Genomic DNA, 14,086 nt, shown 5'->3' on the forward strand with positions numbered 1-14,086 from the left:
TGCACCTTTGATGTTCTGGCAAAAGCAGAGTTTTCCACCCTTCAGCCACAAGACTTTCTCACCCCAAGCCTGCCCTCTAACAGGTCTTTTCCCAAGATGAAGAAATTACCGTTTACTCGAGCACTCCCGTTCCCCACCTTTCCCACTGCCCATCTGCCACGATGCACATCCCAGCGCTGCCTGCTTATGCCACAGACATTCAAAACTGTGAGGTGCTTATCGACATGTCCTAACTGTCCCAGCAATCTTCCATACCTCACTCTACCAGTCCCCAAAAAGCAACACCCCCTCCAGGCTCCCCAGCATCCAAAGGTGCCTCCAGTACACTCCTCTCCTTGGTCTCCTCCCTTTCCAGAGCAGCAGCATATTAGCTTCTACCACATGCCTATCCCTATGAAATCAATTAGTTTTTCTCTGGAGATAGGAAACAAAAATAAAATTCTCCAGCTGATTCAGCAATCCAAGCTTGGTCTTTTGTTTCTTTGCTTTCTAGAGGGAGAAAGAATACAGTTTGCTGATCAAAGAGTATTTGAAAGTATTTCACTTTGAACTTCTGTCCTTTCACTGAAATCCTCAATTTCTTCCAAAATATATCAGAAAGCCTATCTAGCTCTAGAATTATTCAACACTATCAGCAGTTTCACATGAATACATACTTCATCTTGCAAACATTTATTCCCAACTCCTATCCTGGACATTTAAACATCCTAAAGATCTCCCCTTTGTCATAGCTACCTTCAGTGGTTCATACCCACCCAAATGCACACTCAGAGCAGGATCACCAAACCCCACCAGAAGATGCTGCTGGGAAGTTGACCAGGAAAGTTGCAGCAACCTATATTCTCCTCTGGTTTATGTCCAGTTAAAATGATGGAAAATACTTCCCCACCTTCATATTTTCAGTTTCTTAACTTGTCAGGTTCCCAGCCCTCACTGGCACATAGCTGTTGTGCAAACATTTGGCCAGTACTATTTTCCTACTGTACTGCTTTTAACAGGACAAGCTGTCAGCCACAGTTGCTGTCTCAACACCCCACACTGCGTGCGCCGCACTGGGAGAGGTGGTAATTCCTCCAGCGCCGGCAGTTCGTGATACCTACCCAGAGCATCGCAAGACACATGTCCTCTGCTCCATCCCTCTCCACCTCACGCTTCTTCTCCCATTAACACAGTGACTCAGAGACCCTCTGAAATGCTCAGGTCTCCAGGAAGGGAAGCTACAAAACCCTTCTGAGGACGGGGTCTGGAGATATTGGAGTAGGGACAACCGCAGAGGTGGTGGGGAGAGGGCACCAGTGCCACATCCACAGCTTGGGAACTTTCTTGCAGGACCTGCTCCCAGTGATTGCGTTCACAAAGCTCCTGGAAAACAGCCTGTGCAGCAGCTGCATCAAACTCCAGAGGAAGAAATGTCCCGGACGTGTGCCAGCTGTAGCAATGAACCTCCCCAGACTGTGCACGTAGCAGTAATGCAAACCCTAGTACTCTGTCGTAGCACCAAAAAAGAAATAAAACGGCTCATTATAGTACACACGCTGCCGCGAGTGCTCGGAAAGCTGAGTGGGTGATCCCAACCCCACTTCCAAGCCTACATCCAGACCCAGATTTATCTCCCGAGATATTTTCACAGCTCTTCTCAGAAACACACACTTTTCCTTGCTGTGCAAGCTGAGCGTAGCACTCAAAAACATGCTCCGCTTGTCTTTACAATCCCAAATACCTTCTCAGATTGGGTACTTACATTCTCCATGGCACAGACTGGTGGCATTGTTCTCTGATTCCCCTTCACTGAGCTATTTTCTTGGGGTGAACCACCTCCTAGTCACTGGGAAGCTTAGCTACTATCTCTGAAGGAAGGTAACCCTTGATTATCTTAAAAAAGTTATTGTGCATGTGGAACAATGCAAATTAGGAGGTCTGGAAATGCCACAGGCACATACTTCCATTGCCACATACAACTGTCCAATGCTACCCTGTCCCACCATGAGATCCTGACTGAACCCATGGCTCTGGTGTCCCTCCTGCTGCCCTCTCCTCCGGACAGACATGGGAATCAGCTTCCAAACTAATAAGCCTCTGTCAGAACAGAACAAAAGCATCCATATGGAGATAAATCTAAACATCTAGAGATACAAGATAAGCAATAGAACGCATAAAGCAAAGGCCTAAAAAAACAGTCATTGAATCTATAAAGAGTAAGCAACAGAAAGCATAAAGCAAAGGCCTAAAAAAAAAACAGTCATTGAATCTATAAAGACCATTTCTGAGAAGTGGCTGTATCAAATCCCTGGGCAGTGCTTTTGCACGGGGCGATGTGGGACCATTGAGCCTCCCCGTTCCCACACCCCAACACACACCGCTGCTGCTCACGTTGCTTCATAGCACTCGTGCCACCTCCAATGCACCTTGTCTTCAGCAATCAAATGGGCTATAAACTCCACATAAAATCAACCCAAATTCTTGGGCACCACCTGATGTTCGCACAGAACCACCTGAAAGCATAAATGCTTCACCCTGTGAGAAGCAGGGTTCACATACAGTTTAAGCTAGGTCTATAAACCCTGAAAGCAGCAATTTCATCTCTAGGATCAGCTGAGATAAATGCAAGAGCAATTACAGAAGATGCAGCAACATTCATTCTTTTGTATTGTATTTTAACATTAACTTTCTACTTTAACAATAATTGTCCCAAGTATATTGTCCTAAGGCACTTAAAGCAATCAAATTAAGTCCTCGGTAGAGTTTTACAGCATGACTCCAATAAAACTCCCAGTCAAAATATTTTCACTTGAAGTACACGTCAAATCCTTTTTCCTGGGAGCCCGTGGGCTCGATCACAGGCAGAGCAGCACACGGGGCAGGAGCCCAGGCAGACCTGCGGGGTCTGCTGATGGACCTGCCGGCAAATTGCTGGCACCTCCACACTGAGTAACCCGTGAAGCATCGCTTCTGAGAATCCAGACAGGACAGTGAGAGGTACCCCACTGAGTGGGGCTGTGGTGGATGGGGTTGGATGCCCACCCTCCCCAGAGATTATTGAATAAGAAGAAATATTGCATTAAACTCCTGGCAAATAAATTCATGTAGAAACCAGGTGTGGGAGGAGACCAAAGACATCCCACGTACCCAGTTCACTACGGTCCTGGGGAAACCTTCAGGGCTGCCGCACAGTCAACGCAGACTTGGGAGCAGAGGAAAGGGGAAGGACATGTGTTTGATCGTCCCCTAGCTGGGTCACCACACGCCGGCTAGGGTATGGGATCAAATGCCAAACAAAGCAAAGCCGAAGGGTTTCTGCTTTGGTTGCTTCTGTACTGGCAGCAGGAAAACGTGCAAAAAGAAATTTGCAAGGGAAGTCATAAAAAGCCTGACTTTTAGAAAAAGCCTTTGTGGTAGGCACAGATAAAACACGATCACTGCACAATACCACAGAGACTATTCATGAATATATATTAAAAATTTAAATTGGGAAAAAGCTGCATATATTAACAGACCCAAAAGTGACTTCCACTTTAAGAACAAATTCTGGCTAAAGTATTAATGAAGAATTTTTTCTGGCACCAAAACTGTGTTCAACATAAAATACAGCCTCTGTGAAGCAAAATAAGCCAGTCTGGATCAATACAATCCAAATTCATCATGAATCCAATTGCTTGGAGTGAAAGAAAAGCTTCTACAATTTAACAAAGATTTAAGCAGCAACATTCTCCCTCCCCTGCAGCAGATATCTCCAGAAAGTTGCTGCCACTTTCCTTCCCCATTTACTTTCCAGCCAGCTGTGTGTTCATGAGCTCTGTGTTCACGCAATGTTTGTGCATGGACGTTCGTAACAGTAGACAACAGCTGACCTGCCTGAAGAGCTGCAAAGCAAGAAAAGTCTTCTATATGGCCTCAGTTCAGTACCCAATGACATTTGCTTCAAGTTTTGAGGGATTAAAGTCTACGATTTAGAATTTGGAGAACATAGAGGATTGACAACAGAGAAGACCTCAACATCTGGAAAAGTCATCTTGTCTGCTGAGCTGCTGCCCTGGGACAAGCCTACTGACTGGAGCAATCAGCCTCTCCCTGTTTGTGCAATGGACCTTTTTTAATTTTTTTTTATTTTTTTTATTTTTTTTTTTTACAGTTTTACAAGTTCTGACAGCCAGACCTCCTCCTCTGACTTACTCAAGCAAGATATTGCACACAGCTCAACACACCAGCAGCATGAATAAGTGAAGACTTTGCCACTTATGAGGGTGGTGAGGCACTGAAACAGGTTGCTCAGAGAAGTTGTGGAAGCTCCATCCCTGGAGGTGTTCAAGGCCAGGCTGGATGGGACTTTGAGCAATCTGGTCTAGTGGGAGGTGTCCCTGCCCATGGCGGGGGGCTGGGACGGGATGATCTTCAATTCTCTTCCAACCTATGCCATTCTATGATTCTACGTAGCTGCCCTTGGGCTGTGGCTTCTTGGCTAAGTACAAAATAATTCGGCGCAGAAGCTAAGCCACTGAGATAAGCTAGCAAACTCAGGGGGCAGTGGACGATCTCTTCCTTCATATGACAGTGCATCAGATGTACTAAGGACCAGACACCCAGGGTCAGCCTCAAGGAGAAGGTGAAGATGTGGTTGTATCACATTCCTGGTGGGTTTCTATAGATTTTATGCAGGAACAAAGTGTCAAGTGACTGAAAGCATCTCCCAATCCCTCACTGCTGGGAAGAGGATCCTTGCATTTATCCGCAGTTCAAACAAAAGTGTAAACTGGCAGTAATAACCATTCTTTGGCCAAGTTGTAGAAATCTTCAAGGTTGGCAAAGTGGGTTTTGAAGACTGTAATTGGGGTCAGGAAGAGGCACTCAAAACTAGAAAAGCCATAAAGTCATCCTTATTTTGAGCTGTTTCAATCAGACCCGCAATGATTTCAAACTCCCTGACAACAGGAATTAAATTGTACATTGTGCTCATGGACAGCCACTACGCAGACCACAGCTGTCCAAGTACAAAAACACAGACATTTTCTCCCATTTTACTATCCTGTTGGTCTAAAAAAAACATCAAGACATGTAGGATCAGAGAGAAAAAAAACCCAACCAAAGCCAGTATTCCCACAGCCAGTACGGTCCTTGAAGACCCATGGACACTGGAGAACACTGATTTGCAGATTTTAATTACTTCAGTAGTCTGTATCCATGCACAAGTAAACAAAAATTGTATCAGGGCTCTGAATTATGGCATTCACTCTCTAATAACTAGAGCTGTTACAAAAAGGTGAAATATACTCTCCTATTAAAAACTATGTTCATTCAAAGCTGAAATATATTTATTCTGCAGACCTGGATCACCTTTTCCCTGTCCCCAGAGACAATGTAAGAGCAAACAGCTCTAAGCCAATAGCTCATTGATTAGAGCACTCAGCTTGGCTATGCGAGCTCCACATTCAGGTTGCTTATGGACTTGTTTCAGTACAGAGGCTTGACCGAGGTCTCCGATGCCTTCGGCACCAGGGAAGCCATGTACTGGAGCCATACTTTAAATAGCTCAGAAAGTTCTTGCATTCCTGTCACTATGGGATAAAATCTCTTTACTGGGCTTCCATCAAAATAAATTATTTTGGAAAAAAAAATAATGGAGCTGCAATTTTCTGGACAACCCTATAAATTGCCAGAATGTATGAAACACAACTAAGAAAAAATAACATCTATATTTCCCAGTTAAAAATACATCTTAATGCTTCAGTCTGCTTTGCATCATTAGGGTCGCATTACACATGAAGAGACTTTTGTGAAGGTGTCACAATTAGAGCTATCTGTAACCTGAAGGATTTGTTTCCTGAATTTTGCTCAGCAGAATGCAATATTAGGCTCCTCACTCACATCATTTCCAGTTTCCACCAACAGTAGTTCAAACCTAGAAGTCCTTATTAGGCAAATCTATTCAACAAAAGGCCAAAATCAGGTATGAAAAGCACTGCTGAGATCAGGGTTTGACCACGCAGCTTGTGCTCTCGACTGCTGAACTTCACCCGACCATCCCTGCGGCTCCTGTTTGTGCAGAAGCGCAGCTTTTCGAAAGGCACCAAGTTTTGATCTAAGGAGTTCCAGGATGGAGATTTCTCCCTCCATTAAGCTGGAATGGGTCACGCAGAGTTTAACCAGCGCCTCTCGCTTTCCCGGGAGCTCTGCCAAATCTGCCTGGGAACTGGGGCATCTACATTTTGGCACAGCGCACACCTGAAGCTAGAGCAACTTCTGCTGGCTCGCTTCTGCTGCTGTCTACCCACAGAAGAGCTATGAGGCCACAATTTGCCTTTGCAGAAGGGACATGTGCCAAATAAAACATGGACCTTAGGGAGTTTAACCGACTAGATGACTTTATTCCTCCCTATCTTCCACCCTCAACTGGTCCAAGAGAGCTGGGAGGAGAGCCTGCCATAGTTGCCTGAAAGTCAGCACTGCAGGCTATTTATTTAAAGACCTCCTATTCTCAGCAGCTCCCGGTCTCCCAGCCATAATAGACATTTATAATCTTTTGGGCCAAAATGTTTTCCACTGAACTCTGAAGCAAGATTTACTACAAATGGATAATAATAAAAAAAAAAAGAGGCGGCCAGTACACTCTGGCACAGAAATAGGCTTATATTAACAGAGGCTTTTTCCAAAGAAAGATAGTTGCAAAGCACAAAGAGTTAGCTACTTTCTCCTTAATTATCATCTGTAGCTTTTAAGTAGGCAATTTAGATCTGGCTGTCATATTTCAAATGCAAGGCGAGCCTACCCATCGCATGCAGATGAGGCGTACACTTTAAAGGGAGCTCAATGGGAATGTCTTTATTCAAATGAGATGCTTAGAGAGTGAATGAAAAGCTCCCATAAAATACAATTTCCTTTTCCTTCGGAAGCAAGGATTACTTCAAGAGACAGTTTTACTAGCACACTGGAAAGATACTAATAGGTGATTTAAAACAAAATGGAAAACCGAATTTGTTTTGCTCGCTGCTGTGATAGAAAGACAGGCACAGACATATTCTTTCATCAGGCTCTCGCGTTAGCACCACCCGGCAATCCCATTCTGTCCCACTGGTAACTACGGCTCAATGCTCTGAACATCTATGCACATACTTACCTTAACCACTGCCTTGGGTGAGACTGCATTTAAAATGTAATCATGTGATCCTCTGGGCCAATATTTTCCAAGTAGCTTGCAGGATAAAAGCCACAGGAAAAGATAAGATATACTCCAAACAAATTCCCACGCGGCATTTAACTTGGGGATACCCTGTATATGTAGGCTGGGCTAACGCACCTCCAAATAGCTAAAGGCAAAAAGATTTCAGTTCAGGATCTGCCTCAAGACTTATCAGACAGCACACTTAGGGGATTGTATGGAAATGGTCCTCCCTTCCCATTGCACTGCAGACCCGTGCAGCCCAACGCCGCCGCTCGGGGAGCTCAGCCCCGCGCAGCATCGCCCTACAGCCAGGCTGCAAGCGAGGCATCCCGCCCTCTGGCAGCACAGGGACTTGCGGAAGCGAAATAACCCCAGAGCAGCAGGTGATGATTTTAGCAGATAATCTCTCCGGCTGGCAGCGTGCTGCCTGTCTGGGCAGCGCAGCATCACGAGAGTGTTCCTGCTACGCAAGGCTTCATTTAAATCAGGAGCTGAAGCCCAAACATTCCAGCGCAACTCTGCCAGTTACACAAAAAACCTTAAGTTTGGGACATGAACAATTACATAGCAAAAATCATCAGTACAGATTTGGTAAGTCAAGCCTGACAACTCAGCTGGCAACCAAAAAAAAATTAGCTTTTAGGAGGACTGGTTAAAAAGCTCCTCAATATGATGAATGCCAGCAACAAATATGTGCATGGGGGTGTACTATTCAACCACTTATTATCAGAGTAAAGCCAATGAATAGCAAAGTACATGAACAGCAACAAAATGTTGCTGGGATTAGCAAAAAATAAATAGGACCTTCACTAGGACCCTTACTACAGAAAAAATATTGCCTCAGGGCACTTGGATGAGTGACAAATCTGATCTGAAAGGGTGACGGACAGCAAGACTAACAATTCCAAGATGTTGATTTTTTTTTTTTTCCCCCCAATCAAAGAATCATTACTGGGGTGAGGGTCAAGTAGATGAACATCCTAATGTGTGCCAAATTTCCAACAGATACTGCACCAAACATAGATCCTAATGCTGAGAAAAACTGCTAGTGTGGGACCAGAGAATTTTTTTTTCCGTATTTGAACTTGTAAAACTTTTGAAATACGTATACAGATATGCAGAAGAAAGGCTGATTTGTGCTTTAAAGCATGAAGAGGTAAAGAAATCCTTTGTGATAAAACTAGAAGCAGGCAGAAGAAATGAGAGAAAACTTAGGGTGTTTACTTGAAATGGCCTTATAAAGATCAGCTAGGACACGGGAGAGTCTGGCAGGATATGTGGAAAAGCACAGCAGAGCTCCAGGAGACACTGCTGGGGGGTACTAGGGTTTGGACTACAGGTTTCTTTACACGTTACAGGGTGACTACAGCGTGATGGATGTGGGTTGCAGGAAGTTTAAACAAATCTGTGTAGCTGCAGATGGGAAAACCATCCATCTTGCCTCCTATTCCAGGAGAGATGGCGGAGCTGGATTTGGGTTCAACTATCCAGCAGTGACCCAAGAGCGACTCTTCTGCAGTTACTGCGTCCCAGCAGCGTGAGCCCAGAGTGGGAGCCCTGGCATGGGGTGTCCCTCAGATGGAGAATGGCTCTACCTCCCCATGCTCCTGTCCCACACAGGTACCCACGGCACAGGCTCTTCTCTGGAGGGATTGCTTCTCCCAGCTGCACATTAGCACCACTTCACCAGATTACTCTGATGTTCTTTAGTGATTAATGTACTTATCTGTATTTCCCCACTCTTCTCACTTTTCAAAGGGCAAATGAATCCGGGTCCCGAATTAAACTGGGAAGAGAATGTGATTCTGGCAGAAGTGAGAAGCAATCACCTTGTGCAGGGTGTTTTGTGTTGTTTCGGGGTTTTGTGCTCCATAAGTTCCTGCTGCCAGAGTTACAAATAATGCAGGAGGCAAGCAAAATTATCACCTTACCATAATTTTAAACTAATATTATTTCTTTCTTGATTTTTAACTATACCTTTCAAAATTCCCTGTCTGCTGGAACTAACGATTTCTCTTGAATCCATTGTTTGCAGGAGACTTTTGCAACTTGTAGGCTGGGGCTGAGAAAAATCTCAGTAAGAGGGTATGGAGATGCTCCTTGGTTTGCAGGAGCATCTGGAGCTACCTGCTGTGGAGTGCAATGGTCCCTCAGTACATCCAGGACTGGCCTGGGGCTCTATCAATCACTGGTTTGAAATCAGCTTGGCAATCTGTGTGTTTTAATCACACATCCCCAGACCCCATCAGCACTGTTTTCCCCCTCTCCTGCATCCTCTCCCTCTTTATCTAACATGATGGGCCCCAGAAGCACATGGCCACAAGTGAGATGCCCCCTCCCCTTTCAGTCTGGAAAACTCCCACCCCATTTTAATCTTGCTTTAATGGGAACACTTTCAGGCTCCTTCAATCTAATTTCCAAAACTTCCAAGTCCTCATACTTTGCCAAGCTGTCCTGTTGAGCCTTACAATTTTGTGTATTTGCTTAAAGCTCTTGACACTTACTCATCTACTAGCCAAGGTCTAGCAGTTCAGCTTCTAGGAGAAGAAAACAAAACCTCAAACTCACAGCACTGGGAATGAAGACAGCTGCTAGCAGGGCTGCATGGCTTTATGTTTCAAGTCATGCTGGAAGGCACAGCTCAAAAAGCAGCGCTCAGGTATTTGACTGCTTCAGTGTCACTGCTGACAGCCACAACAGCACTGCGGTGTCAGATGCTCGGCAGTATCTCTCCTTCCACCTACACCTCCCCCAGTTGTGAGCCAATAATCAGAACGCTGAAGGCATTTGAAAGGAAAACATCACGTCAATATGGACTTATTCAGACCTGGATGCAAGACAACTGGTGGGAAACTCATCCCACCTACACAAAGCCTGCATGACCATGCAGCCGGATAAGCTTCAGGATCACCATCTTGATGAAGGAGCCTGAACTTAAAGTGTGCCTGCTTTTTCTGAGGGTATCAACTGCTCAAATATGAGATACTACCTTTTCCAACTAAGCTCACTTCTGGCTTTAAAGCATCCCCTCTCCATTCTGTGGAAGGAGCACTGGAGAAAAGCAGAAAGAGCAAATTCATGAGGAAGTCATGGGAATATTTAAACAGTAGAATAACACCAAATTCCACAGGTAGCACCAGGACAGATTTTCTAGGCACACATTTGCTACCCCACGCAGTCTGTACATCTTTGGACGCTTTCTGCACATGCCTCAGGTTTGCATGTAAAGTTCCAAATTGCACAAAACCTGAGCATCTTCATGCTTCTCCCAGAACACCAGCTGACTAAGTGGCATCTCCCTTCTTACCTACAAATTACAGGTATATGCCCACCATGTGGCCAGCCACCCCACTGCCCATGCCATGCACCCAATCTTCAGGTGCAGTCTCCTCCTCCTCCTGTGTCCCACTCTGCTCCGAGCACCCCCAGCCACAGCTGGGAGCCACAGAGACAGTTCAAGGGCCAGCTACAGCCTCAGCCCTGCAAATAAACCCTGTTTTGCATCATCCTTCCAATGTGTCAGAATGCCACAATATTTCCAGTTTTCTCATAAGCAAGACCATGGGAAATTGCAGATCCAGCCACATCCTTCTAAAAGCAATGGTTGACATGCCTGGTGAAACACCAGGAGATACTTGCTGGCTATGTCTCTCCGTTTTATTAACTTTTTTTACACAAAGTACTCTTTTATAATCATGCAAATTAAAAGCACTTTACTGTAGGGTGTATTCTGTAATGAATGCTGGAGGAATGACCTATTTGGAAGTGAATCACATTACAAATTCACATAACTCAATTTTCAGGATCTCTCTCATGCATACTAAGCAGAAATGAAAGAAAAAGCAGACAAGTTCAAGTCAAAAAATAAACATTTGTAATACCAGGAAATGTGCCTCTTTGGAGTAATAAATGTGTGTCAAGGAAGAACAACAGTTCAACGAATCAAATTCAGTTTCCGCTGTTCAAAAGATGCTATATTTTAGAACATGTTAAAGAAGTAGATGCTATTACCTCTGGTCTGTGCATAGCAATCATAAGCAAAACAGCACACGATTTCCCAAGGAAGCAAAATAATGTCATAGTGTACAGGGCTTGAGATTGGATTATACATTCTTTTCTTAATCATCTCAGTTCCTTAAAGAAATCACTTATACAGAAGTGAAAGGTTTCTAGAGTGGACTTGACATCTTTAAAAACAGAGGACTGGATGTTCTTTTGAAGCAGGATCCTAAAGAGCATTTTATATATATACTTTTTTTTAACCACACTACAGCTTTCAGACTTAAACAATAAAATCTGCTTTCCTTAGTCACTAGGTTCCAAGGTTTAAAGTATTCAGGCACTGAGAGATGCAGACAGGCAATTAGCAGAATTTTCAAAAGCATGTCAAAATTATGGTTCAAACTTGTTCTGTCTTTTGCTTCCCCTTCCCCATGGAGTGGTTCTTCCAGGTCCCTGCTACTCCAATGGCTGGGAATCCTCCCTCATTTCCAGCTTAGTTAATGGCTACTTTATCCCCATTTTTTTCTTGGGCCAATGTGTTTTTGTTCTTTTTTGTTGCCCAGCATTTTCCACCCTCTGTGGCTCCCTGAGCTCTCCTGACCTTCACGGGACTCTGCTTGCCCACAACTGCTCCCTCCTCCTCCGCTGACCTCCCGCTCCCCAGCAGTTCCCACAGTCCCATCCACACCACGTCTAGCCAAATTCATTCCTCTTGCACACCCACAGCCTAAACCACATGGCGAGGAGAATTCGGGAGCCCCAGATTGGTGCTTAATCAGAAGCTGCTATAAATGATGGGAAATGAAAGTGGGCTTTGCGTCAGCCCCCAACGCCTCTCTCCCTGCAAACCAACCGCCGCGACCCAGCCCGGGTTACCTGAAGGGGTAGGCAAAGGCTATGTCAATGCTGAGGTCACTCTCTGACTTGTTTGCACAGTCCACACTGAGGCGCAGTCCTCCAGAGTACCCACCGCATGTTGCAAATGCAAAGATTGCAAAAAGCTGTCAAAAACAAACAACATTTTTATATTTCATTTCGTTTCAGCGACCACCACGAGCAGATCCACGCAGCAGCCCCAGCCCCCTCGGGTCAGGTTATCCATCACTCCGTGAAGTCAGAGCATTGCCATACATTATTCCGGCACCCTTCCCAAAAGCTGATACAAAGAACCACAAAACTCGAAGCTCTGTTGCCACACAGAGACAGAAACATCAGCGTTTGTCCGTGCCAGGCACCTCAGCCCTCCCCTCCCGCTCAAACCCCATTTGGGATTCACAACCCAGGCAGCTATTTAAATCATGCCACTGACAGGCAAGCTTGGACAAGAAGAGAAGGACGAATATTGACTGAGCATAATGAGTCAGTTTTAACCCAAATAAAACACTGGTACAAGTATTTAAAAGGAGCAACCAGGAGTAGCAATAGTAGACCAAGACAGTTCACATGGCCACCATCCCATTACATGGCAAAACACAAAATTGTGCTCCCTCTCTTTTATTTCATGTATGACTTGGAAGAAAAGCACATTTTTTCCCCTAAATTACTACCATAACCCAAGATGAACATAGAGGTGCAGTAAACTCAGACTCAGCAAAACAGAAAAAATATTAAAATCAAGACTTAGGATAAGCTCAGGTAAACCAGAGAGGAAAAAAGAGCTTGGGTGGTTCTGATGCAAACCCATATTGCATCTTAATATTCCAAGAGAGAAAGATGAAGGTAGGAGCGTGCAGGCCAGAAACACGTCAGCATTTATATTTATATCAGGGGTTCAGACAGAGGCATCAGAAACAGATATGGGTGTCTTAAAACATCATTGATGTCAGCTTCCTTGGAAGACCCTGAGCATAAGTGGGAACATCTTTTTTATGCAGTTGTAATTTAAATTAAGGGACAGGCTAGATTTTCTTGATTGTAGCACTATAGATCTGAAGTAACTCCATCAGCTTTAACAGAGCTCCTCTGAGATCTACAGTGGTGCAGATAGGGGAATGACACGTAAACCCCTGATCCCAGTCACACTTTAATAAGATAAAAGCCAGCAACACAGAGGAAACAAACAATGCACACATCTGGAAAAGAAAATGTGTACTTGGACACTGAAAAAGTATATGGAAAGCAAATGTAATGGCAAAATAAAGGTCTGTAAACGCAATATGGAAGTATATAAATGGAAAAAAGTAGACCTATTCTTGCTGCACAAGGCTCTGCAAAACACACCATTAATCTGAATTCTCCCAGTTCAGAGCACGAAAAAGGTTGGTGCAGCCTCCTTGGGACTTCAGCTTTGCATGTGCATCTTTTCCCTAGGTGCCGTCAGATTACAGGAGCGACTCCCGAGCAGCCCCCCCTGGCTGCAAGGCGATGTGCTGAGCATGACGGAGCACAGAGAATAACACGCGCTCCCACCATGCTGCTCAGCTCCAATATGACCAGGGCACACCATCGAGGACAGATTTACAAAGGTATTTAGGTGCCCAATGATAAGGGAAGTTGATAAAAGCTTTGACTCAATTCTTCATGCTGAGCTCACTGAAAAAAGGAAAGCTGAACTTTACTCTGAATTGACTCGTTAAATATGTGCCATGAAATAAATGTTTCTACTACAACTTGAATAATGTTCCTTCATCCTAAATGAGACACTTCCTCTGTAAATACAAGAAACTTCTGCCCTTACATGTAGCATAGCACTGAAAATTAGTATTAATCATCTCAGTTTAATTTGTGAGGCGATGTCAGAGAATGATATATTAAGAACAGGAGACATTAGCGCTGACCTGCTTTCTGGCCTAATTAATGGACTTGCAAATACAAGTGTTTTGCAGATACTCAGGGAGGCACAAAGATTAATGCAGTGATATACGAAGAGGGCTGTGGTGTGAGACAGACCTGCCATAACGGCAGAGCCATCACCTCTCAGCGACAGCCCTC

At 44.6% G+C, this 14,086-nt stretch overlaps 1 protein-coding gene across 1 annotated transcript in view; it reads right to left on the bottom strand.

Moving 5' to 3' along the window:
- The window catches only part of SYNPR (synaptoporin), a 44,465-nt gene that overhangs the window by 17,536 nt on the left and 12,843 nt on the right, over positions 1 to 14,086 (bottom strand). The window contains exon 2 of the mRNA XM_009883607.1: positions 12,032 to 12,156. Within this exon, the coding sequence (XP_009881909.1) occupies positions 12,032 to 12,156 (125 nt within the window). The remainder of the gene's footprint in view (positions 1 to 12,031; positions 12,157 to 14,086) is intronic.

Source organism: Charadrius vociferus, unplaced genomic scaffold (genome assembly GCF_000708025.1).
Source record: "Charadrius vociferus isolate BGI_N301 unplaced genomic scaffold, ASM70802v2 scaffold324, whole genome shotgun sequence".
NCBI classification, from domain to species: Eukaryota; Metazoa; Chordata; class Aves; order Charadriiformes; family Charadriidae; genus Charadrius; species Charadrius vociferus.